Source organism: Pleurodeles waltl, chromosome 6 (genome assembly GCF_031143425.1).
Source record: "Pleurodeles waltl isolate 20211129_DDA chromosome 6, aPleWal1.hap1.20221129, whole genome shotgun sequence".
NCBI classification, from domain to species: Eukaryota; Metazoa; Chordata; class Amphibia; order Caudata; family Salamandridae; genus Pleurodeles; species Pleurodeles waltl.
In genome coordinates, this window is record NC_090445.1 from 884,224,267 (window position 1) to 884,251,434 (window position 27,168).

Here is a 27,168-nt window from a genome sequence, read left to right on the forward strand (position 1 = left end):
TAACAAGGATAAAACACCTCCAACCACCAAAGGAAACAACACTCGCCTAGTGGAATCACAAAAAGAAGCCTGGGAAATAACCCATTTACTCCATCACCATTATGGAAGCAAAGGGTGTCACTGATCTGCGGTCCTCTTAATGAAACCCACTGCATCATCTTAAAGACAAGAAGCCTAGCAAAATACGGGAGTGCCACTGCTGAAGGACAGAACCAAACAAAGGAAACACATTTGACATGGGCAAGTTACATATTGCTGACATGGGCAAGTTACATATTGCTGACATTTAATGGAATTTACGTGAAGATCACGTCTGATAGCAGCAGCCAGTGATGGCTTGGGAAGATATGAGCCATCGAAGACAATATGTGGAAAGTAGGGCCATACATTTCAGCATGCCAGTACTCACTTTTTCTTGTAAGAGAAAAGCCTGGGGGAAAATAACATTAAAACTGAACATTTTCAGGGATGTGACAGACTTTATAGCATGGTTTATTGCACATTTGCAAAACATTTTTAAATACTACACAAAATATAATCTTGTAACACATAAACATTGCACTCTTTAGCCAAAGACAGTCACAACAACATGCACGCACTATACAGATCTGAAATACATTCTCCAATTTCTACTGTGTATCCACAAAGTCTTTTTCTCTTTTCCATTTACTCCTGGGACCTATTCGCAATTTTGTCTCATCCCAATGATGGCAGCATTATTACTACCGCATATTGGGGACAGCAGAATGTTATTCCAGCAGCAATGAAACTGTTGTATACTCTGTATTCCTAATACATTTATTCAAAAGGCTGCCACTAATGCATGTTATCTCTTCACTTTTATATCTTTCCATTTTCAAGAAGGAAATATACCTCTAGTGATATCAGAACTATCTCGGAAGTGCAACTTTCCTATGGATGCCCTCTCAGAAATGTAAACAAAAATTGCACTGTTCATAAAGATTTCTACAGACGTTTTTTTTTTAAAATAAATATTAATACCAGTCTGCCCATTCATCCTTTAGGGGATAGGTGAGGGTGTCTGTCCCCGTTTGTTACAACCCTAACAAAAGTCACTGTATATACATACATGCATAGGAAAGATGACATATCCAACAAATTCACGTCAATAAATACTTCTTGTATCCTGAAATAAATAAACAGTAACATACAAAAAAAAAATCAGATGCCTTTCATAGAGTTAATCATCTCCATGTGTTGGTCATAAATATAAGAAGAGCGCCTAACAATACTAGCAGCCTTACTCAAAGCAGGACATCTGCCAAAAAGTGGCAGATATGCTGTGCATGTTAATGCTAATACAAGTGTAACTGGTGCTCTCTGATGGATCAGATATCTGCCACGTTTAGGCCAATATAATGTTCTGCCTAACTCAAAATAACGTCCTAAAACCCATTAGCACAATAGGAGTTTTTAAAATGTCCTAAAGCCTTTCCAAGGTTTAAGTGGAAGATAGTTCCAGAAAATGTTCTCTTAAATTTTAAAGTATTTACCTTATAGATGCAACCTGATGGAAACATGGGCATGGCCGCAAGTTTCACATTGGGGAAAATATATTTAGTCCTATATTTCTCATGTGGAGATGCATGGTGACTCACTGGATGATATTTTTCAAAGTCGACGGAGACAGATAAAATTATGGTCCTGTGAGTGGTGGCAATCTGACATCTGAATGACAAGTCACCGTCAATTCAAACTTTCATTTTACCTGGTTTTTACTAGTCAGTGATTCCAGAACTTGAGTAAGGGGACCCTCCCTATCCTGGTGCTATAACTGTCCAGCTATTATTCAGAGGCAAAACAATGAACTCCCTTTTGGTAAGATTATCGCCTGCTAGTGCAATCTCATCTATTCTCAAATAGCTCTAGACAGGTGTTGGAAGCATAGCATTGCTTGGCAGCACAGTCAGCCATTATCCACATAGGAATGGCATCCTAGTCCTTCTCCTACCATAACCTGGATGTGACGTGCATAAAGTCAGTGCAGAGGACTAGAGACAACTTTGCTCTCTCAAAGTTCGGTATCAGGAGAAGATAACCCACCTAGCACTACTAATGGGACTGCACAGGAGAAGAAAGGTGACCACAGTTCTATATGTCATCTCACAGGTTCTTCATGCTGAAGGTCAAGCAGTCAAACACATTTAATATGGTGGACATATCCTAGACTGCTTGCTGGCAGGGTTTCTCCCAACTCACTATTGTCAAAATGCACCTTACTTATTAATAGGGCTGTCATCATCCAGATAGGTGAGATTAAATCTAAATTAATGGAGAATGTGGCAAGAATGGAGATGATTTTGTAGTTGTAATTTGATGCCCTCCTCCAGATAAAAGTAGCAGCACGGTTGTGGGACAGAACCATCTGGGCCAATCGTTGTTTTTTTGTTTTTTTTTTTTAAAAGGAAGAAGATAGGCCTGTGTACATTGATCACACATTTCAGCTTCAAGCACACCTTCCATCTGCGTACACATTTTCTCAAGAATTCTTCTCAAACGCAAGCAGACATTTCTAACTAGGTTAGGATAACTATTTTCAAGCTAGCTTCCTACGCATAGCTGATGAGCACTACAAATAAGTAATTTCATGCACATTGGAGGAACCTTTTTGTAAATAAATAAGCTGTGCTTGGAAAGCCTTAGAATCTCAACAACATGTACTAGTGTCTTCTAAATGAACAGCAGATCATTTGTATGGTCAAAGAAATACTGTCCTTTCCATCTGGAATAGGGCACAATACATAATCCTTGATGCACATCTTTAAACCCTACCATGATCTGCCACTGTATATCTCCCTTGATACACTGGACTTTTTCAAATGATAGTCTTCTGTATTGCGTCCTTATTAGCTGTTGTTCATTCAACATATTTTGTATGTCTACTAGTATATTAAAAAACACTCAACTGGTAGAGAGATGTGCGGAGTGGTGTCTATGGCCAACTGCCCACGGAACTTCATTCATGGGCTTATCTATTAGTGCACAGAAGGGAACAAACTAACAATTATCATCACAGACGCACCTCAACCCAACTGAAACAACTTCTTCAGGACGTTGCTATCTACAGTTGGTGTGACTAATCAGACGCTGAACACAAAGGTATATTTCAGCAGAATTCACCACAGTGTGATGTTCTGTGGCCGTTGCTAAATCCGTTTCGCTGCACCTTTTATTTTACTCGAGAGCTGGTTCCGATATTTGTTCTACTATGGCGAAGAGTCCAATTTATGTTATCTGTCATTTACAAAATGAGACTGAAGTTGTAGTAGTGCTGATTCTGTCCAGATCGCCTTGGGAGTTCAAGAAAGGGGATCAATAAAAGGTCTAAAACTCATTGCATCTCATTCATTCAGCAGGAACTGGAGAAGGGGATTTGCCAAGGAAGAGAGATTGTGGGCCTGTAAAAGAAACATAGAATTGTTTAAATAAATCCACCGCACAAACAAACTGAGTTACTTTGCAATTCTAAGACATTTGCAAAATATTTTATAACAATTTGTTAACATTCATAAAAGCAAGCAGAAATAAAAAACGTGATTAACAAAGCACATTTTAGGTATGTTAACAAAGGTCTAATGTAAAAATTTACCAAGGAACAGAATGAGCATGCCAAGCGTGTCACTTCTGATGCTGTCAGCTGTGCACTTCTGCAGACAGCACTGGAGACTGGAGTTCTCCAGTACACACGGAGTTGCAGTTCTTTAATTCACTTTCCCTACCTGCTCCACTAAAGCCATTTCTGGGCCTGGGTTTTGAAAGTGCAGCTGTCCAGCAGGCCTATCGCTAACAAGATACAGGGGCTCTGGATCCCCCCTTTCATCCCTTTCAATAGACATGACATACATGTAAGTCTCAGTGAGCGCAGGCAAGCAATACTTTAAGTGCCCTTGTGCATCTCAGTGAAGAAAAGGATGTCAGTCCTTGTGGAGCATTAGCCCTGTCTGGAGAAAGTCTATCTGCACAGAAAATGCATTATGCAGCAGCCTTCCAATGATAACGTACATTTTCAAACACGCCTTGAACACCCATGCAGTCTGTACACAGGGCGGCCATTCCGGCTTTCTGGGTATAACTTCCCTTGTGATCGACAGTGTCGCTGCTAGTCAGTCATGATGTTTAGTTACTGCAGCCGGGACCTACAATTTCTGAACAGTATTGTTCCATTGGAGTTGCTCTGAAGAATACTGGAAGCACACAAAAGTATTCTTAAAGCCGAGTCATGTTTTGAAAATAAACTCTGAACCGTATCAAAATATTTAACTTGTTTTTATGCACTTACTCATAACTTCCAGAGAGACTGCATATTGACAAAGCTTGAGGTAGCTAGCCACACACAGTGAGAAGTGTTGATGAGCATATATTTAAGATGTTCATCTCTTATATGTTTAGTTTAAAAACTAACCGGTTCTACATCAAAATACAATGAGTTGGGTACACAGAGACACAACTAAGTTATATCCATTTAGTGCAAATTACATTTAGGTTTGCTATGGCCAGTAACAAAAGATACCACTCATTGCCTTTTTACAACCGACTATGCCTTATGATCCTCAATGCAAAGTAGAAGTGATGAGTCAGAGTTGTGGAGTCCACTGTCTCTGTTTTCTCTATTATCCAATATCCCTTTCCCAGTTTTCATCACTGTCTCTCATATTCTTGTGTATGTGGTTACTGGTGGAGGGGTAAGAGACGGAGGAGTACATAGCTCCCCATGGATTTTGAATATAAGGGTAGTGCTCTCTGACATTGGCTTTCTTTAACCAGCTTCTTGAAGCCATTGGCTTGAGACTTTGTCAAGCATGTCTTGACTCAGCTCAGTGGAGCATTCATTTCTCACTTACCACTATTAGCTGTTTGGGTGTATCCATGTGAGTGTTTGCATTCAACTTCATGAAGAACTACCTTAAAACTACAGTTGCCTCCTTCCTGTTCGTCTCACTCTAATGTGCTCACACTGCATACAGTGGCACATTAAATCCAGATCCATTGGCTTTACCATTGGTTGTTCAGTTCAGCTGCTGTTTAACCAGGGAATTTCTAAGAAAGGAGGGGGTGTTTAAAATCTCTGTGAGAACTGTATGGTATCCAATACATTAGGTCAAGACAAAATCTGTTTAGGATGCCCAGATTGACTGACCTGAGAAAAAAATAAGATAAAGAACAAGAAAGGCTCTCATCACAGTGACTTCTGAGCTGAACGAAAAATTCTTACCTTTGAAAAAGACAGAAGTGTAGTAAATAGATCAAATTAGCCCAGGGATTTCTGCCAAGGACACATAAAACTCCTAAACTTTTCAGCACATCCTCCTTACCCCAAGCGCTCCGTCCCTGTTGTAATCTCTCTTTGGGATTTTAACCACACCCATGTCACGCCTGTCACTTTCATTGGTTCGTGGGCTTGTCTTTTAATATCTGCTTGATTTCCTTAGTGAAAGCCATGCATACATCATGCCTTTTCCTGTGTTTAGGCTCCATGTTTTCAGCATAGTTTCCGGACTACTTTATCTTTTTATTTTCCACGCAGCGTGATCACACTGGGATTTACATAGTGCTACAGTGCTCGTTTTTTTGTTTTTCAATTTCAGAGCAATCACACTGCATTTTACATAGCATGATCGTGCTTGTTTTTTTTCTCTTCAATTTATGTGGCAAGAAAAGTCCAGTTAGGAGTTTACAATGCTATAGCTCTAACTCAAGCAAATGTGAGACACGTGGCATTGCAAATGCTTGTTTCTTTTGCTGTCAGCACTCCCTGCGAGTGCATGTGTTTTATTGCTCTCGCCTTTGTGTGCCACTTCCCCTCACAAATGCCTGCCACCCTGCATTTCATATTACTACCCTTCTTTCCTAACTCCGCTTGTCCATTTTTCCCCCCCAACTGTTTTTTTGCTTTTTTCCTCCTCGCCTCAACCTTCTCAGTTGCTCACCCGCACCTTGACTTCTATCCCCATTAACTCCCCCACTGCTCTCGCACCAGTGCCTCATGATCCTTTTAAAAAAGAATTTTCTTTCCATTTTTTTGAGAGTCCAGTAGCTGCCATTTCCTCACGGGTCATTTCATTTTTAATAAGCACTTTCTCACATTTAATTAACTGTGTAAAGTGGCACTGCCATCTTGGAACAAGCAAAATGTAAAATGTAAATTAGCACTTGTATAGCGCACTACTCACCCGTTAGGGTCTCAAGGCGCTGTACTCATACCGCTATGGAACCCCTCCTGGCTTTTCCCTGTGAGGCGCCCACTCCTGAGCACCCCCAGGGTGAAGCCAGGCATCCAAGCGCTGTTGGGGCCGTTGTGGAGATTAAGCAAGCTATTGCCCAGAGTTGCAGAGTGGGACCCATGAATTAGATTAGGCACCGAGGCGAGAATTATCTGGTCAAGGGGAATTGAGCCCAAGACCTGCCGAAGCGGGACTTGAACCCTGGTCTTGAGCCAGATCTCTGCTTCAGGGTCTGCCGCTCTAACCATTGAGCCACACTTCTCCACAAGCGAATTCTAATAAATGAACAAAATGTATGGTGCAGCATGTTTGCACATGCATCTTTACACTGGGCAGCCACAGTCACATTACATGGACATGTACATGCACAAATACATGTCATCACACTAATTTCTTTATGCTGCACAGCATCAACACAGTTTTTTTTGCCACTGATAAAATCCGTTAGTGCTATCAAGCCAAGAGACTCACACTCAACAACCCGGGTGGCATGCTGGGTGGAGAGCAGCATAATTCGATTTTCTATCCCATCTGCAGAATATTGAGCACCCACTTATATCTAGTTATACACTGACAAGAAAGGAACTGTTTTGTTGGTTTCTCTCCTTCTGTGACATGTTGTGGCAAAGCCACTGTTATGTTATGTTACTGTTATGTTGAAGTGGCCTTAGCAGATGCACAGGAAAACTGCTGTGAACCTCTGCAGCTTGGAGTTATTTTGCCACTGAAAAGGGGACTTCATTCTTCATACTCGAGAATATAAGTTGCTGTCGCCTTTTGCAAACGGATACTTGGAAATGCTGTTGGATTCTACTATACCAATAAAGGTGGATCTTCAGGAACTCAGTCTAACACAGAAGACCAGCGGTAACCAGGGCAGGTTTCTGTAGACAAAATGAGAAACTCATTTTAGGATAGGATTTTGGCTCTGCAATGGTTGGTCACTTCTAGTCATGGACAAAGATAGCTATGCATGTGAGTCATTTGAATAGCCTTAAATTGTCAACTCAAAGACCCAAATTTGTAAACCCAGTGACTACATTTTCATGGTCGGGAGGGAAAAAAGAAGGGCTACAATCCAACAAAGTTTCACGGACTGATCATTTTATCATTCCTTTTTGCTGGGCTTTAGAAAATCAGAGCACCAATAAATCAAACCTCATTTTGCCTACGCCAGTGAGAAACTGGCAAACTCTAAATATGAGTGATTTAGTGAAAACAGTTAGGAATAATTGGAATTTAGTTATTGTAGAAAGTAATCCTATTGACTATTAAAATAATATAATCAGAAGATAAAAGATTATGTAAAGAAAATGGCCACTTGTAAGGTCATTCATAACCAGAGAAAGAGTATACTGACAAACAGGTTAACAGGGAAATTGAATAAAATGAGAAGTAAACTCTGTCAGCTGGAACAGCTTTGGCAGCAAGATTACTCTGCGAGTGCCAAAACGGCAAGGCTTTCTTTCAATAATGAATACAAAAATGCCCAAACACTAGCTAAAGCTACCCATTAGTCTGAGAACATTTACAAATGTCTTAATCTTATTAAGGCAATGATCCAGGAAATCCAGGTAAAGGAAACCCCTGACTAACAAGAAGCAAAATATTCAGAGGGCAGATGTACTCAAGTTACCGAACTTTATGAGCAGACAATCAAAACGTATTTGTCAACATTTTAAGGCACTAATGAAACCAGTGAATCAAAAACCTAACCCTTAAGGAATTTCTTAGAGGTTTAGCCAGATTTTGAAGCTGAACAAAGAGGAGTGTCTAACTCTATAAAAAATAAATAAATAAAAAGTGTGGGGGGGGGGGGTGCGTGGGGCGGGCAGAACTTCCAGGATGGCTATTCCCAACTAGAATGCCTAAAGAACTCTTATTAAACACACAAGTGGCAGTACAGGCAATCATTAATCCACCTCTTGACTTATGTCTTGTACCAGATAAATTAAAACAGGCACAGGTTATCTCAGTAATTAAAAAGACATCACTTGATCCAGGTCCTTATCTTGCAAAAGTACTGGAATGCCCAGTGTTTAACCATTTCTCAGATTTAGTAGAAAACGAAAATCTGCCCAATCCATTGCAAGCCAATGTTTTAACAGGCGGGCAGCTGGGAAAGTATAGTTAACGTACCATGAGATGATTATGCTACTACAGTAATTGACATGTCTGTGGCACTGATATTACTAGATCTGTTAGCCAAGTTTGATACCGTGGAGCACCAGGTGTTATTAGAGTGCTTGGAGGATTATAGTATCTAAGATTCATCCCTTAACTGGTTCCAAAGATTTTTGGTTGATCAAATTAGCCAAGCTGAATTAGGCATTGGTTTGTCATAACTGAAATCGTTTGACTTCTGGAGTGCTGCAGAGGTTGGTGCTCCCCCCCTTGTTTAATTTGAGCAAGGCCTACTTATGTCCATTTGATCCACACTTTTGGGTTAACTGCCCTCATGTATGCAGTCCTGACACTAGTGCAAGAGTTGCCAATTTACAAACTTGTATGGCAAGTGTTCAACTTTAGATGTCTCAAAACCATCCCAAATTGAATGGGGGAAAATTATTTCTGCCAGTCAACTGATGGAAAAATGCATGTTATCCCTCTTCTTTTGGCAAGGAGCCTATTGCCATTCACAGTGTGAAGACTCAGAGGATTACATTTGATTCTGGACAGACAAGAGGAGCAGATAAAATCTGTGACAAATACCCATTTTTAAACAAATCATTTATCCTTCTTCTAACCAGCAAAGAATACAAATTGGGAATGCCTTTGTAACTTTAATGCTGGATTGCTATAATTCTTTATATATGGGACTCCCACCAAATCTTTACTCAAATTACAAATGGTCCAAAATGTGGCTGCCAGACTGATCCTGAACATCAGGAAACACAAGTCCATTTCTTCTAAAGCAGTCAAACCTCTCTGGCTCTTTGTGAGTCAAAGGATCAGATTTAAAACGTTATGTCTGGAAACAAAGCACTGTATGACTGCAGTTCAAGCCCTCACACCAAAAGCTTATTATTTTACATCCCAAGATGAAGCTTGCATTCGGAACAGCTGCTCTACTGAATTTCCCTACATTTCGTAGAGTCATTCTGGGTGGGAGATCATGGTCAGTGGTTGGGCTAGGTTGTGGAACAGTCTCCTGCTAGATTTGCAAGTGGACATTTCACTGCTGAAATCAAGGAAACCTAAAAACATGGATTTTCCTCCATAAATTAATCTGTTTGCTGAACAGACTCTTAAGGGCCATGGTACCTACGGTAGACGATTGTGATTTGTACATTGTTCAAAATACATTTTAAAAAAGGAGAAAAAGAAAAAAAAGTCCACAAACTTGAGGATTTATGTTCAGGCTCCTGACAAACGTAACTATGAAGCTTTGACCCTGGTTTTTGGGAATGGAAACTTGCATTAATGAAATGGTGAACATCTCTTGGCCTCACCTAAAGCAACGCTCCAAGCATAGTCTATAGTTTAATTTCACCTGGATTGAAATTCATCCTGGAGCCTAACAGCAGTGCAAGTCATGTTTCTGGGATTTGGTTACTAAAGGGTCCAACATGCAGACTCACCAAAGAATGCAAACTTAAAAACCTAAGAAGGGCCTTTATCCACATTCAAAACATCATGGTCACGAAATGGGTTTAAAACTACCGGAATTAAATGATTAGTTGCAGAGATGTCATCTTTAGCACTAGCCGGGCCTCGCAGGTACCAAAGCAGCACTCAATAACTGTGATGAATAGTGCAGATGAATCCAACAGGTAACCACAAAGACAGAGCCCTTGCCCACGGTCATGCGTACCATGCAAAGCATTGCAGACTCCACTGTTTAAACTGATCAAACCACAGACAGTATTTCAGATGCCTAGCCTCCTCTTGGCAGCATTTCAATGGATGAAGGTCACATTCTACAGCAACGTACAGAGAAGTGCCAGGTTGTAGGATGAATGATAGGTGGAAATGACACGAACATCTGAAATCGCTGTCTTAGTGCCAATGCCTGCTCTATTCCAATATGAACAAGCACCTTCTAGCGTAGGCCTTCTGGCACCAGTCTGCCATAAAGCTAGGGATGGATTCTGATCTGGGTTTCAGGCATTTATTTCTCTGCTCACTTGGATGAAAGACTGGGAGGAAAAACTTTTCAGAGACAGAAAACTCAAGCAGTGAAAGTGCCAACAGATTACCTATTAAGAACACTTTGTATCTTTAGGAATCATATTTACTGGCTGGAGATTTAAAAAAACATATTTTGCATTCCACAGAATAAGTGTCTCTGTGCAGAGGATAAGTCTTGAAGGAGCCATTCTGATAGTTGTTCTGGAGTGAAAGCCTTCCTCTTTAAGTAGAGTGGACTACATCCACCGGCTTTTACGTGAATGTAATGTATGTCAGAAAGATGTATAGCTTCCTTCTCTGTCTCGGAATCTGAGTGGTAGTATGCAGGTTTCCACACAAGAAATAATTTGGAACTGGATGTTGAGAAGAGGTGACAGAGTGTGCACATTTAGGCGATGTTTGCAACCAAACATTACCTCTTATTGCTCTACTAAGAAGGCTCACAGCTTTTCTGTAAATGCCTTTGATGAATAGTTTCTGCATTTCTAATTAATAACTGTATGTCTATCTGGTCCATGAAATACAGGGAGTGCAGAATTATTAGGCAAGTTGTATTTTTGAGGATTAATTTTATTATTGAACAACAACCATGTTCTCAATGAACCCAAAAAACTCATTAATATCAAAGCTGAATATATTTGGAAGTAGTTTTTAGTTTGTTTTTAGTTTTAGCTATGTTAGGGGGATATCTGTGTGTGCAGGTGACTATTACTGTGCATAATTATTAGGCAACTTAACAAAAAAAAATATATACCCATTTCAATTATTTATTACCAGTGAAACCAATATAACATCTCAACATTCACAAATATACATTTCTGACATTCAAAAACAAAACAAAAACAAATCAGTGACCAATATAGCCACCTTTCTTTGCAAGGACACTCAAAAGCCTGCCATCCATGGATTCTGTCAGTGTTTTGATCTGTTCACCATCAACATTGCGTGCAGCAGCAACCACAGCCTCCCAGACACTGTTCAGAGAGGTGTACTGTTTTCCCTCCTTCTAAATCTCACATTTGATGATGGAGCACAGGTTCTCAATGGGGTTCAGATCAGGTGAACAAGGAGGCCATGTCATTAGATTTCCTTCTTTTATACCCTTTCTTGCCAGCCACGCTGTGGAGTACTTGGACGCGTGTGATGGAGCATTGTCCTGCATGAAAATCATGTTTTTCTTGAAGGATGCAGACTTCTTCCTGTACCACTGCTTGAAGAAGGTGTCTTCCAGGAACTGGCAGTAGGACTGGGAGTTGAGCTTGACTCCATCCTCAACCCGAAAAGGCCCCACAAGCTCATCTTTGATGATACCAGCCCAAACCAGTACTCCACCTCCACCTTGCTGGCGTCTGAGTCGGACTGGAGCTCTCTGCCCTTTACCAATCCAGCCACGGGCCCATCCATCTGGCCCATCAAGACTCACTCTCATTTCATCAGTCCATAAAACCTTAGAAAAATCAGTCTTGAGATATTTCTTGGCCCAGTCTTGACGTTTCAGCTTGTGTGTCTTGTTCAGTGGTGGTCGTCTTTCAGCCTTTCTTACCTTGGCCATGTCTCTGAGTATTGCACACCTTGTGCTTTTGGGCACTCCAGTGATGTTGCAGCTCTGAAATATGGCCAAACTGGTGGCAAGTGGCATCGTGGCAGCTGCACGCTTGACTTTTCTCAGTTCATGGGCAGTTATTTTGCGCCTTGGTTTTTCCACACGCTTCTTGCGACTCTGTTGACTATTTTGAATGAAACGCTTGATTGTTCGATGATCACGCTTCAGAAGCTTTGCAATTTTAAGAGTGCTGCATCCCTCTGCAAGATATCTCACTATTTTTGACTTTTCTGAGCCTGTCAAGTCCTTCTTTTTACCCATTTTGCCAAAGGAAAGGAAGTTGCCTAATAATTATGCACACCTGATATAGGGTGTTGATGTCATTAGACCACACCCCTTCTCATTACAGAGATGCACATCACCTAATATGCTTAATTGGTAGTAGGCTTTCGAGCCTATGCAGCTTGGAGTAAGACAACATGCATAAAGAGGATGATGTGGTCAAAATACTCATTTGCCTAATAATTCTGCACTCCCTGTAGGCTTCAGGCATCGAGCTAGAGCTACACCAAAAGCAAAAATAAATAAAGGTTGGAGCTTACGTTCTTCCAAAACAACCAATAACTGAATCGGTAATGCTCAGAAACTTTGTAATGAATCTGCCAAAATAGAAATATATTTGTGGAAGTTCACATTTTACGAACATTCAAACTGAAAGACCTCAATGTACAGGGAACAGTGCATTTTGCAAGCTTAATTGTCTGTATTTTGGCAAGATCTATGAACGCTGGATTAATAAAGCACCATCCAAGCCAAGCCAGAGCAAGACCTAAGCTTTCACCATGCCACGTAAAATAGTGAACATCCTTAAGCAAGGTCAACTCCTGGCTCATGTTGCAATCGTATTAGATCCAAACATAAGCGAGGTGCACAGAACTAGTGAAATTAATATGCTCAGAAACTCGTCGTAAATAACGCAAGCTAGAGAGGAAATGACGTCCTCAGAGCTCTAGGTTGCAAGACAGGACAGTAACCTGTTTAACGTAGAATGCTCTTCAGATAATGCGCGTGCTTCCCACACCTCGCAGACTTTCTTTGGTGTAGAACAATTGACTAATTATGTTATGGATGGCAGAAAAAAACTGAGTTGGTGCGGTGCTGTTCCAGAATATGATAGTACTAATCTGCATTATTAGCAGAATTTAACAGGACCGTGCCTGTCATATATCCGGCAAGAAAAACTACTTGAACTACTTCCTGTGACTACGACTGGAGTGGCCACAAAAACCAATGGGAAAAAGAAATGGTCCAATTACAATCTCTATCAGAGTCTTCAAGGACAGCAATGTGGGAGAGTAAGCAAAACAAAGGAGCTTAAATATATCCTGCTGCCTCCACTGATCATGTGTCCCGCATCTCAGTGCAGAATGCAAGGGGAGCGCACATTCCCTCAGCATTTACAATCAGTTGTTAGTCGAACTTATAAAGGAGAAACAAAAAGATTGGGGTTTCTTCTGTGTTCAGAGCGTATCTGTAAGGTTACAAATCAGTGCCAGACAAATGAACTGGACTTTGCTACTGACTGATTTGTCAAAATGTACTTACTGCATTTATAGAGACTAGTCATGGTTAAGGGTACTGGACATAGTACTGGAGTTTCATATCAGAAGGCCTGACATGGATATCTATGGCACAAGACAAAATACAGTTTTTGCACTCGGTAAAAAGAAATTACTACAGGTACAGGTAGAGACACCTGTTGCCAGTGTCTGGTTCTAAACTGCTTAAGGATGCTTCCTTGAGAAAAGCACATTTTAATGATATGAAGCAGTCGAAGGGGGAACTAGATCTGGGCTTGTTTGCTACAATTTGAAATATGGTGGCCTTTTAGTACACAGCACTTTGAAGTGCCTTTTGTCTCCACATCAAGAGATTTGCTCCTTTGTGGGGCCATGATAGCAGTCAGTTTTTTATGTTACCATACACAGAATTCTGAGACTCGTTCACGGTCTTTCATCCATAATATTATCTGTGTAGTTTACACACAGCGTCAAAAGGTCAACTTGATAGTCAAACTGCACATTTGAACACTGGTATACAACAATAAATCACAAATAATGAATCACAATTCGTAGCCAAAACAAAATGCCACATTATTCTAACTAACCAGACCTGCAGTCCTGTTTCGTTATCTGAAACTTAGAAAGGTAAACAATGGTCCATCCTTGTATAATCAGAAGTTAGTATAATTTTTACGCCAGAATGAAGTAGTCCATAGGGATATATTATGGCCAGATAGGCAAGAACATTACAAGGTGAAGGGGGCATGTAGACTCACAAAGGAATAGAGGTGAGGAGTGACATTAGCAAAGAGTAGCTTCCGTAGCAGATTAGAATATTTATTTTGCCAAACAACAAATTTTCTTAGTCCTGTGCTTGCTGCAGGGAAAAGGGCTTGGGTGAATACAATGAAAAAGAAAGTATGCATGAGGATTTTGCTGAAAGGAAGACGGGTGTATTATTTTGTGCTGAAGTTATATTGTGCAGTCTCTACTACATGTTCCTCTTGTGGTTTTTAGACTTGAGCAGTGTTACAACCAAGACATTGTTAGCATTTAAGAAACCATATTGTCTTTAGTGTAGAACCCACATAATTAATTAGGGAGACACAGAGTCTCTTCTAGATCTCATGCACACTACTAAACAAGCATGTGCAATGCAACAGGTCTCGCATTTGCTCGAGTTAGAGCTATTTGCGTTGTAAATTTCTAACTGGACTTTTCTTGCCACATAAATTGAAAATGAAGTGTAAAACATTAGTTTACATTAGCGAGCCGATTCAAAGCGCCATGGCATTGGCACGAAGGCGAACCACAAGAGGAAAAAGAAGTTCGCTCACAGTCAAAGGTATCTGCAATCGTGCAATTATACATGTAACGGGGGCAGTCTGCAAGGCGGTGAGAAAACCGTCCAAAGGCGGGACAAACGTAAAGGATTTACTAATGATAATCGATTTTTGAAAGGCAAGCCCAAGAACGAGTGAAAGTGCTAGGCTTGAGGTGGGCGTGTTTACAAGCACACAATTCTTACGACAGGTCAAAGAGCTTGCGTGCTTAACCTATAAAGGATTAAACAAACACAATCTGCCTGTGTTACGACACTTGGGGTGCAGAATGTCTAGAGAGCACCACATGTGCACATTTAATTTCAAACTACAAACCTCTTAGGTAAAAAGCAAAACTGACAATATTCGACAGTTTAACAGAAGTGAATATTACTTAACCTTTGATATGTAAAGGTGTGATGCAAAGAAATGAGTTGAGTAACAGTCACAAAATGAACATTAAAATCTTAGTCATCTGCATTTGTAGGCGTTCAATAACTGAGCTGTAAATACCAAAAAGCAACATGGGCAACCTTGACACGTAGTTTGTACTACTGGATTATTGAGCAGGCATCTTCACCCCAGCACCCTCATAGGCCACAAATGTAGCTCGTCACAAATATAGCTATTTTAACTGATCTTAAAATACCTCTTCCCATCCATACCTTAGACATTCTTCAGTTCCTCTATGTTTATTCCCACAGGAATCGCACATACCAGATGGTCTCATTTTTCAATTGGGGTCCGAACAAGGGGTTCAACTGAGAAAGTATTGCTACTAGCCAGCTGTAAGTAAAAGACAGAGTAATTGTGAACATTTGGACAAAACATATTTAACTAGTTTCAATCACTACTTCACACTGAACGTGCACGGGCGTATGGTGACAGGCCACATATTTTAAGGTAGTTTCGAGCTGTACTACTTAAATCTAAACGTTTGCTTCCAGTAAGACATTGACTATTTCTAGTTCCCCCCTCATTATGTTACACATTTTCCCGCTCTAGTGAATATAATGCCGAGGAGTCATCTTATTTTCAACATGGTCCCAGACACATGCCTGCACTTCAGGCTCAATTTGTATTTAACTGAATGTATTGGTTTTTTTTTCAACAATTAGCACACTACAAAACTAGAAAGTGAAAGAAAGTTACACAAACAAAGAATGAAAATGTGGCACATAGAAAGCTTGTTTGCCTCAAACCAGTATATATACACACTATTGAGGACTCCCTAAGCCTTCCAACAGACTTTTATTTCCTTTCACATCCCAGGTGATTCCCTCTCCCAGTACCCTTCCCACCCATGAAGAACTATGTTTGAGATCATGATACCTCTGCCATATCCCCCAAATCTTCGCAAATTGCGTAGTACACTGTTTTTGTAGATACATTTTTCAAAACATGGGTACATTACCCTCAACCATCATCCCCATCCGATGAAATTATTTTCCCATTTATTTACTTCTTTTCCACTACAGACCCCAGGACAAGAAGAGGCTAAACTATCTCGTCACACTTCTCCAAAATTCGGGAGCAGAGCCAGTTTGGCTTTTGGTGCAAAATCCTCCCCATCACTCTTCCTTTGTACTTCTTTCTAGAACGTGTGTGTCTTTTGGCGACTTTAGCATCAGTGATCCCTCAACCCCATATTTCAGACATGTTGGTGTTCCACACCACCCACACCCAACAAATAAAGTGCCATAGATTACAACAGGCTTTTATCGCCCTCTGTCAGGGACATATAAGTGCCTCCCACATTGCTCCCTATCCCTCTCGCTGTTCTTCTTGAGGCTATTACATACGATGGTCTTATATGGCCTAGGGGTTTGCTCAGTCTCCAATCTACTCTGTAATGCTTATGTCTCAAGTGGGGAATACTTCGCTTCTTTGCACCTTAAATACTTTCACATCGCATGCCACAGCTGTAGATACCTATATTCTCGACTATGCAGCTCGTATTCTTCCTCTTAAGCATCCTAAACGTTGTAACTGTATTTTGTAAAAGTTATCTTCCTAACTTAGAAATCCCAACAATCTCTAATTTTCTGAAAGCATCCAACAAAGTTACTTCATGACCATAAACACTGGTTTGGGGTGGGCATGCATAGTTTGTTTTCATGGCTGTTTATACTCCGTTGTTTACGAGGGTCACAAATACATACTTGACTGGAGGAGTGCACACAGATTTAGCAGCATTATGCTTTTATCATCTTTTTTCTGTTTCATGTCTATTAAGGAGGGATTCTGAGGTGTGCCACACTGCTTCCCAAAAGTACAATATTGGTGTCCTTGCTAATGCCACATACTGGAGCGATAACATTTCTGCACAGGTAGTTCCACATATACTGCGCAAAACATAGTTAGGAAGCAGAGGACCACTATACTTAATCTTTGGGTTTGGTAGGTAGGGGACATCTTGAGAGTGTTTAAGTATGTGGGAAGGGGAGACAGAAGCCTTATATTTATGGACCCTGGGACCGCAGAAGCAAGTGGGTTCCTCATTAGTAATGGAAGAGATCTCCATGTGCTCTGAACTTCTTTATGAATTCCAAGATTGAAGATGCAGCACTGATGTTTGGAGGAATGATGTTCCAGATCATAGGTGCATTATTGAGGTCGTCTATCTTCTGATCTACTCATTTCTGCATTTTTATATATAATTTCTGACAATATAATGGTTTCTTGTCTTCCAGTACCTCTGGAAAAGCGTAGTTTTTCCTGCCAGACAGGGTGGTGTGCTGCTTAATAATGCCTTGTAAATGATACACCAGGTCTTGTATTATACAGGCCAGGAGAGGCAGTCAATACAAATCTAGCAGGGGTTGGAGTGACGTGGTACTTATTTAGTCAACTGACTAAGTGGCCTGCAGCTATCCAGTAAAGTCGGAGTGGGGTCAGGAACTACATTAAGCACTCTAATGCCACCATCAAAACTGGGAGGTGGCCACTCTTTAAATAGACATTCTGAATTAAGTCTGATAGTTGTGGTTTTATTCTCTGCCAGTACTCCCCAAACTTTTTGGAACCACCGGCCAGGTTTTAGAACGACAAACTTTCACGATCCACCTAGCTTTAATGGACATGAGGCGGGCATTTTTGTAACATAACTAAAGCAACATAGGGTAGCGCAATATAATTTACAAACAGCACATTTTCCATTGAAATGGGCATTAAAATTGCACAGCCATACAGTGTTACTGATAAAACTATAGTGTACACAAATAATAATTGTGGAAAAAAGGATTTCAGTGAATATTTAACTTTTGTGCATCACAAGTAAAGCGTCTTGATCTGTTTTCACCCTATTAAACACTTAGGGCCTCATGCTGACTTTGGCGGGCGGCGGAGGCCGCCCGCCAAAGTACCGCCGTCAGAATACCGCTGCGCGGTCAAAAGACCGCCGCGGTTATTCTGAGTTTCCCGCTGGGCTAGCGGGCGACCGCCAGAAGGCCGCCCGCCAGCCCAGCGGGAAACCCCCTTCCACGAGGATGCCGGCTCCGAATGGAAAGGGTGCGACGGGTGCAGTTGCACCCGTCGCGATTTTCAGTGTCTGCTATGCAGACACTGAAAATCTTGGTGGGGCCCTGTTAGGGGGCCCCTGCAGTGCCCATGCCATTGGCATGGGCACTGCAGGGGCCCCACGACACCCCTTACCGCCAACCAGGTTCTGGCGGTCAAAACCGCCAGAACCAGGCTGGCGGTAAGGGGGTCGGAATCCAGCGCCGCCATGGAGGATTCCTCAGGCCAGGGGAAAACCGGCGGGAAACCGCCGGTTTCCCTTTTCTGACCGCGGCTTTACCGCCGCGGTCAGAATTGGCCTGGATGCACCGCCAGCCTGTTGGCGGTGCATCCGCGGTCCCCGGCCCCGGCGGTCCATGACCGCCAGGGTCGTAATGACCCCCTTAGTTTCCATCACACTTGAGAAAATCAAAAAAGTGATTCATTTATATATTTTTTTTAAATAAACTTTATTCAAGTGGTACAAATGCATTTATCATTTGAGAGCTTCATGAATTATCATTTCCAGTCGTAAGTGACAAATCGTATCATCATCAACAGTACATGGCCCACAGGGAAGAAGAGGCAAAGTTAGTAGGTGAGCGTCTCCCCTCCAGTCCATACTGTATCGTACTGACTTGAGTACCACATTATTGATTCATGTGAACATAACATCAACAGAATATAACCAAACTGGGCTGGCATAACAAGTGGATGTAGCGATAGCAAGGTCTTACTCCTTCACTTCAAGGGGGCCTACAGTCAGATAGCACACCCCTTCCTGGGGTGGGGGGACATTATATATGGAATAGATGCAATTCTCCAAGACATGGGCAGCAGGACACCAGTGGAAGACCCCGTGATAGGAACTGCACCAGTGGACCCCATATATATTCAAATCCCCTTCTTGAGTCTGTTAATTTGTTTGCCAACCGATCCATGGAGAGGAACTGCCACAGTCTAGCATGCCACAGTGCTATGGGTGGGGTTTCTGGTTTCTTCCGATATGAAGCCAAAGTCATCTTGTCAGCACCCAGAGCCAGCCACATAATGGAGCGGTCTCCCATTGTTTGGTGCTTCAGGGCTGGGTCCTGCATACCTAGTATGACGTGTGCTGGGCTGTGGGGGATAGGTTAGCCCAACACCTCCTTGATTTGTGACAAGATTTCTTCCCAGTAGGGTCGGATAGCTAGGCAGTCCCACCATATATGCCGAAAGTCTCCCAGGAGGCCACAGCCGTATGAGAAAAGATTTTTTAAAGTTTTTTTGGGTACAGGTACCAGTTTTAGAGTAATTTATAGTATCTTCTCTCACCCCCACGGAGCGGATGTATTTAGATATGTCTTGGAAGAGAACATTCCACTGCTTCTCCTCCAGTGTTGAGTCCAGGACCTGTTCCCAAAATGTGATATAGTGGTGAGTGTAGATGCGGTGTGCAGACATCAGCAATTTATACAGAGTGGAGATGCTTACCCTCGCCACCCCACCCAGTCGTATAAATTGTTCGGTCGAAAGCAGTTCCCTAGTGGCCACCAATCTATATGAGATTGTCTTACCCAGTCCTTTAATGGCATGTAATGAAAGTGTTCTGATGGGGGCAATTGAAAGTCTCTGCAGCAGTTCTCAAATTTTAGGAGGTTGTCCCTGTGGTATAGGTCTGAAATCCGCAGACTCCCTCCTGCCACTTGTCAAATGGTCCTGGTGTCAAGGCTGGGGGGGGGGGGGGGGGGTAGGCCACGTTATAGTGAATGGGGGTTTAAGGGGAGGGGAAGGTCGTCACTCCATAGGTCTTCAACACTGTGTCCCATACTTTGAGTGTGGTGGCCGTTGGCGTGCTCAGGTAGGCATTCCTCGGCCGGTCATTACTAGGTTTCCAGAGTATATCCCATATGGACCGTGGCGTGGTGGGACGGACCATATGGAGCCATACTTTGTCGGATGCCTGCAGGGACCATTTGGCAATGATGCAAAGTTGGGTTGCTTTATAGTAGAGTTGAAGGTCTGGGAGAGCCAAGCTCCCTGTTTCCTTCGGTCCAGTGAGCAGTTTATTCGATAGTGTGGACCTACTTCCCTGCCATATGAACCTCGTAATCATTGTACAGGCTTTCGTAGAGAAGTCTTTGGGGACACCGATGGGTAGGCCCTGGAATAGCTATAATATCCGGGGAAGCGCCATCATCTTGATGACGTTAATACGTCCCAACCAGGACAGGAAGAGGGGAGACCATCACTTAAAGTCCGTCTGCAGGCTTCTGAGAAGGGGGGAGGAGTTTTCTTTATATAAATCGGTGAATTAAGGGGTGATTTTGATGCCTAGTGATTTCTTTCTTAGCCCATAGGAAGGGTGTTTCAGCGGCTAACTCTCCTATCTCGGTTGGCGGTATTGTCACTTTGAGCATATAAGATTTCCCCTTGTTGACCTTGAATCCCACTATTTGTTCATATACCGAGAGTTCGTTTTGGATTGCAGATAGAGTTGTTCGGGGGTCAGTGACAAAGAGGAGAATGTCATCTGCAAACAGTGAGATCTTGTGTTGTTCATGACTGAACTGAATACCCTGAGTTTCTGGCTGTACCTGGATTCGGGCCGTCAGGGGCCCCACACTTAGAACAAATAACAAGGGGGAGAGGAGGCATCCATTCCTTGTTCCCCTTGTCAGGTAAAAAAAATGCTGAAGCCACCCCATTCACCATAATTCACCAGCATGGGCAATTATAATTGCTCATTATCGTTGCTATGAATTGGTCACTAAATCCAAATCGCTGTAAGGTAGCCACCAAGAAAGGCCACTCTACTAGGTCAAAAGCCTTTTCGATGTCTAGTGGCAACAGCATAGCAGGTATCTTTTTCTTAGTTGCCTTTTCTATCAGGTGGATCACTCAAAGTAGGTTAGCGTGCATTTGGTGACCTTAATAAATCCCGACTGGTTGGGATGTATCAGTTCAGGAATCACTTCTTCTAATCGTTTAGCCAGAATTTTAAAGTACAGTCCTTTCCAGTCTTGGGAATATGTGTGATTAGAGCTTCGCCCGTGGTGGGGGATATGGCGTGTCCCATCTCGACCTGGTTGAACAGCTCCGGGAGATGTGATGGCAACTCTGCACCAAATGTTCTGTAGAATTGGGAGTTAAATCCATCTGGACCCGGTGATTTGTTAAGAGGGAGTGAGTCAATGGCTGTCTGTACCTCCTCCCGTGTAAAGGGAGCTATTAGAATGTCACTGGTTTCTTGGGATATCTGTGGGAGGTTCAAGTGTTGTAGGTAGGTGTCTTGTGCAGGGGCTTCAGGTTGTTCCAACGTGTATAGTCGGGTGTAAAATTCCCGAAAGGCTCAGGCTTTTTCCTCCTCTGCATGATGCTCACCGGTCTGGTCTCGTATTTGAGCGATATTGTCTCTTGCCTCTTTGGTGCGTAATTGTCGTGCTAGCATCAGGCCTATTTAGTTCCCCTTTTCATAGGAAGTTTACCAAAGGCGTAGCAATGAGACTTCTAGTCAGGATAAGGCCATGCGCGGTCCAGGTCTCACCCTAAACTCCGGTGCACGGCTTTGCAGCGCTTTATGCGCACCACTTGTCATCCCCTCTTGTTCCAAAGGTGGCCATCAGTGTTGTCTGCCCTGTGGCAAAGCTCATAGAGCTGCAGGTTCAGGACATTGGTGGACAAGATGCACTTATCAGTGCTATTCCATGAAATGACTACAATACCCATGTTTTTAGAGGCAGCAGCCATCTTGGGGTGTGGCAGGCCTATAAAGCCCAGACGCACCCAAGCACGTTGCTCACTATTTTGAAGACTTCGATGCAGTCAGACCTCGTGGGGTCTTCTCTGAAGTAGAGCAGAGTTACTGAATGGCAGAGTGACATCCAACCGAAGTATCCTTGTATCCATGGTGCATTAAAAAAACGAGTAGGTCGTACTCGTAGCGGTAAGGCCTTGATGAATCCAATTTTGGAGGAAGTCGTTACTTCCAAAGGTAAAGCGCCCCTTAGCACAACGAGCAAAGCGTTTTCAGTTTCCAGAGTTCAGCGGCCTTGGCGCAAAGATCAAAGGCGTTTCAGTTCACAGGTGTAAAGCACTCTTTGCACAGCAATTCAAGCATTTCAGTTCACAGAGGTAAAGCGCTCTAGGCACGGCAATTCAAGGGCTTCAGTTCACAGATGTAAAGCGCTCTTGGCACGGCAATTCAAGCGCTTCAGTTCACAGATGTAAAGCGCTCTTGGCACGACAATTCAAGCGCTTCAATTCACAGGAGTAAAAGGTTCTTGGCACAAAAATCAAAGTGATTCAGGCCACTTGAGTAAAAGCGCCCCCTTAGCATAATGAGCGTAGCGCTTATAGGCAAGACAAGTAAAAGCGCTTCCTGGTATTATAAGTAAAGCGCTTCAAGTTCAATGAGTAAAATGTTTTCGGCCTTTATAGTTGTGAATGTGAAAGCATTTTTGGAGATAAGCAAATCATAGTTTTCATTGTTCTTTGAAAAGCTTAAGATGTGAAAAGCATATTTAATTCTTTGAGATTTTCTAGGTCATGATCAAAGGTTTATGTTTTGAATGCATAGATGTTACAGGATTGATAATGTGAGTATAATCATAGTCCAAAGCTCTTGCCATCTCTTGATTCTGAGGTCGTATTTTACTCTTGTTCCATGTTTCAAAGAAGGGGCTTTGCCCTCATTTCAAAAGGGGTCTCCATCTGATATCTCGGAGACGCATTTAGTCAAGAGTCTATTGATGGGTTACATTTCTATGAATGAGTAAATGCATATTTGTTCTAACCTTTTCTTTTCAGATCTCTCTCCCTGCTGTTCCCTACCCTAATACCCTTCCCCCGACTGGCTTCAACATAAATCTGTGCTATAATAGCTTTCTGAGTTAGTGATGCCGGAAGGTAGGCCTTTTGTTCAGCGACGTGCAGATCCAGAGGAAAGGACACTGACATTTCTGCTCTGTTTGTGTATATGGATTGCAGTTTACCTTTTAATGAGGTCACCTTCTTCTGTGAGAGCAAAGTAGGGGAAAGTTTGTGAGCCTGTTCCGCTACCGTGAATTTGTTTTCCGAATCTTGTCGTTCCTTAGTTTTAGTTGGTGCAGAGAGGTAGCTAAAGAGATGCATTCACCCCGTATGACTGCTTTGTATGCAACACAAGTTGTGAGGTGTGAAGTGTCAGTGGGGTTATTATGCTGAAAGTAGTCCCTGATGGCTTTCCTTATTTCATCTCGAAATATTTGGTGTTGGGTTAAGATGTTAGAGAAATACCATCTACTGAATCTAGAATGTGGTGCGGGCCAACCAATTCCAATCCCCAGCGGGGCATGGTCAGAGATGATGATTGGGCGTATCGTCACCAATCTGAGCGATTGTCGTAGGAGTTGGCTCAGGAATATATAAATCGATCCTTGAATATGATCTATGTGAGTAAGAGAAAAAGGGGTACTCTTTTACCGTGGGGTGAAGCATTCGCCACGCATCAAAAAGACCCAGCCTGCTAAGGGCCGCCTTAACGGATTTCGCAGAGATGCTCGTTTGGGTTCTGTGGTGGTGAGTAGTGCCCTGGGAGCTGTCCCATATCAGGGTGAAATTGCCCAGCAGGAGGACATCTCCTTCTGCATAGCCCTCCAACATAAACAGAAAGGCCAAGAGGCATTGAATTTGTACACTGTTGGGTGCATACACAGTGGCTACTGTACATACTTTGCCTCTGATACTACTTTTGGTTACTATGAATCTGCCCTCTTTGTCCTGTTTCGTGCTCTGCAACTGGAAGTGAGTGGAATTAAAGAACATCAAGGCCACCCCACACTGTTTCATGGGTGCTGAGGCTGTGTACACTTGTGTATAGTGCTTGTGATTCAGCCAGCATCCCTTCCCCTTCCAAGATGGGTTTCCTGTAGGGCTATTATATCAAAGTGATGATCCCCAAAGTATTTTCAGAGTTGTGACCTCTTATTGGGGGAGTTCAATCCCTTAATGTTCCATGATAGGAATTCAAGCATCCTGCTTTTCTAAGAGCTTGAGCTTAAGTTTGCATTGCCCGTCTTAGTGAATATTCGCTGACCCCCCTTCTTCACTTCCTCGCCCCGTATCCCATTATCCCATCTACGCCTGCTCATGCCAGCTCTAAACAAATAACGATAAAAAAAACATAGAAACAACATAGTAACTGTTAACGAGTAGACATGTTGTTGCTTCGCGTCTACCCATCTTAAGGTCGTGGTGGTGGGGAGTGAATGCTCATCCACTCTTGTCCCTCGCAGACACTGCCTACTGAAACATTATAAGTGTCATCTGTTGTCTTATTATCTTCTCAAGGCTCGCAAAGCCTGCCAGTGATGGAAGCCTAGGGAGTCTCCCAGGCCTCTTTCAAAAACGTTCCTTCGGTCTCCAACCTCATATCGGAGTGGATCTACGGTTCTCAAGTGTCTCATGTCACCCGTTACCACTTGTCACACTGGTTGCGGGCCTTTGTTCCTGTGGCTCCTTTACTCCTTTCTCTGTTGCTTCCAAGAATCTGGAGAGGTGGCTGTCTCCCCCCTCCTTTGTGGTCCATCTTAGTGTCCCTCAGTCTCTTTATTACTCTTCTCCTGCAGGTCCAGAAGAGCCAAAGCTTCCTCAAGGTCTGTAAAGTGGTGGTGTTTGTTATCGAGGTCAAAGGCAATGCCAAAGGGGTATGTCCATTTGTACCTGCTATTTCTAGCCCTCAAGGCTTCTGTGACTGGTCGGAATTGCAGTCTGCGGGCTAACACCGCTGGTGCCACATCTTGATACAATGCCCATTCTGCACCTTGAAAGGAGATAGTGTGTCACTTTCTCGCCTGCTGGAGGATCCGCTCCTTCACCTTAAAGGAGCTCTCCTGCGCCAAGATGCCCCTGGGCCTCCTCCCTTCATTCGCAGTGCGCACCCCTACCATGTGCACTCGCTCCAGTTGGACATTTGGGTGTTTGTCGCCTAGGATGGTAGAGAAGAGGCCCACCATGAATGCTTCGAGATCTTGGCCTTCGCCGGCTTTTTCCAGCCCCTTCACTTGGATGTTGTCTCTAAGTAAGCGGTTATCTAAATCTTCGCATTTGAGGAGAGTCAGATGCACATGTGTCTTCAGTTGGGTGAGATCACCTTTTATAGGAGCTATTTGTTGTTACATCTCTTGGACCTTCGTCTCAAGGTCCAGGGCGCGGCTCCCCACTGAGTCCACATCGGATTAAAGAGAGGTCAGACGGGAGTTAATTTCCAGGTTGAATGATTCAAGCGTGGACTTGATATCTGCTGCGTGGACTTGATATCTGCTGTCAGTTCTTCGCGAAGTTCCGTTTTGAAGTCGCGGACTGATGTCAGGAGGTCTTCCTTTGTCAGTGCCATGTTTTCTGCCTGCTTGGAACTGTCTAACCTGTGCACGGCAGGTCCAAAGTAGTTGGAAACCCTGTTGGACTGCTGCTTTCTTCGGGACATAAATGCTGCTCCCAAATCAGTAACCCCCCTGCCGCCATATTCGGTAGGGCAGCCAGTCCGTTCCCCCTATTTGTTTCTTTGTGTCATGCCTAGTTGGCCTGAGGCACCATGCTGTATAGTCGCTTGTCAGCCCTTGGTGTTGGCAGGGTGCTCATCCCAGTCGTGCTCTTTGCTGCTCTGCTGCTGTCCCGTGAACTTTGTCACCTATCTGGAATGGGGGTTATGTTGTGCTTCGGTCAGCTACCCAAGCCACCTCTTGCTTCACCCAGCGCATCGCTTGGGGGGCGTCATGTTAGGGTCAGGCAGTCAGGGCTGCAGGCCTCTGTCCTCTCACCCGGGGACGCCGCTAAGCCCTGGGTTGCATCGCTGTTCAGATGGGTCAGATCGCTCACCTTTCTTCTCCCCAGCGCTCACCTGGTGCAGTGCTGGCCGCTGCTGTTTCTCTACATACCGCAACCGAGTCAGGTTCTGGGCCTGCCTCAGTCAGTGGCTTCGCTGGCCCTATCTCTAGGCATCCCGTTCCCGTATCGGGGCTTGCGTGGGCCTGAGGATCCAGACAACTTTCCCCCAGCCCATTCCTTGACCCGTGCTTCGGGCCATTCTAAACATGGCGGGCCTGGCTCAGTGTTTCGCGCCCGCCGCCATGTTGATTTGTTGCATTCCAGCACTAGGGGGGCTTGATTTTGGTGGAGTCTGCTGATTTTGCGCCTGTTATTGCGATACCTTATGTTTCCTGTACCTTCCTAGGTGCACTTCAGGTGTCTGGCTCGCAACGGGACACCTCACACAGTGTCTCTGCAAGGAACTCGAGCAGAGCCTCCGGAGATCACACCCGGTTGGCCATGCCCCCCATTTATACTTTAACTGCTTAATATGTACAGATAATTTACAAGTTTTTACATGTTTGTGTGCCTTACAAAAATGACATCCTCTAGCCTTTACTTTCACACTTCCTGTACCACAGCAAGATTGTCACATAATTCACTTTACTTTTATTTCTCTGACTGCAAAGTCAGAGTGTGTAAGTACCAATCCACATGTTAAAAAATAAGCAGCGATGTGTTAGAAGATATAGCCTGACCTTTGACCTCTGTTTTTGAAGTCCTGCAAATGTGACAAGATAAATAAAGAATTCAAAGGCATCTTTATGTATTGCTTGAACTTTCACGACTCACCAGAAATAGGTTGATGGGTTGCGACCCACAGTTTAGGAAACAATATTCCATGTAAAAGTGAGAGCTTCCACAAAGCTGTGTGATATTCCCTAGAGATAAAAGTTTTGAATAGCATTTCTTCAATGACAATTTCATATAATTCTGTGTTGGTGCAGAACCTGGCTGTAAATGTGCTCATCTTTATGCCGAAGAGACATTCCTGGATCTGGGCTTATCCAGTGAATTGACGATTAGGAGGAATTCAGTCTCTG

The 27,168-nt window shown here is 43.1% G+C and overlaps 1 protein-coding gene across 1 annotated transcript in view; it reads right to left on the reverse strand.

Moving 5' to 3' along the window:
• Positions 1 to 471: 471 nt before the first annotated feature.
• The window catches only part of ATP6V0E2 (ATPase H+ transporting V0 subunit e2), a 38,958-nt gene continuing 12,261 nt past the window's right edge, over positions 472 to 27,168 (reverse strand). The window contains exons 3-4 of the mRNA XM_069239673.1: positions 15,466 to 15,586; positions 472 to 3,419 (exon numbers count right to left, since the gene is read on the reverse strand). Coding sequence (XP_069095774.1) covers positions 15,493 to 15,586 — 94 coding nt within the window. The 3' untranslated portion in view covers positions 472 to 3,419; positions 15,466 to 15,492. The remainder of the gene's footprint in view (positions 3,420 to 15,465; positions 15,587 to 27,168) is intronic.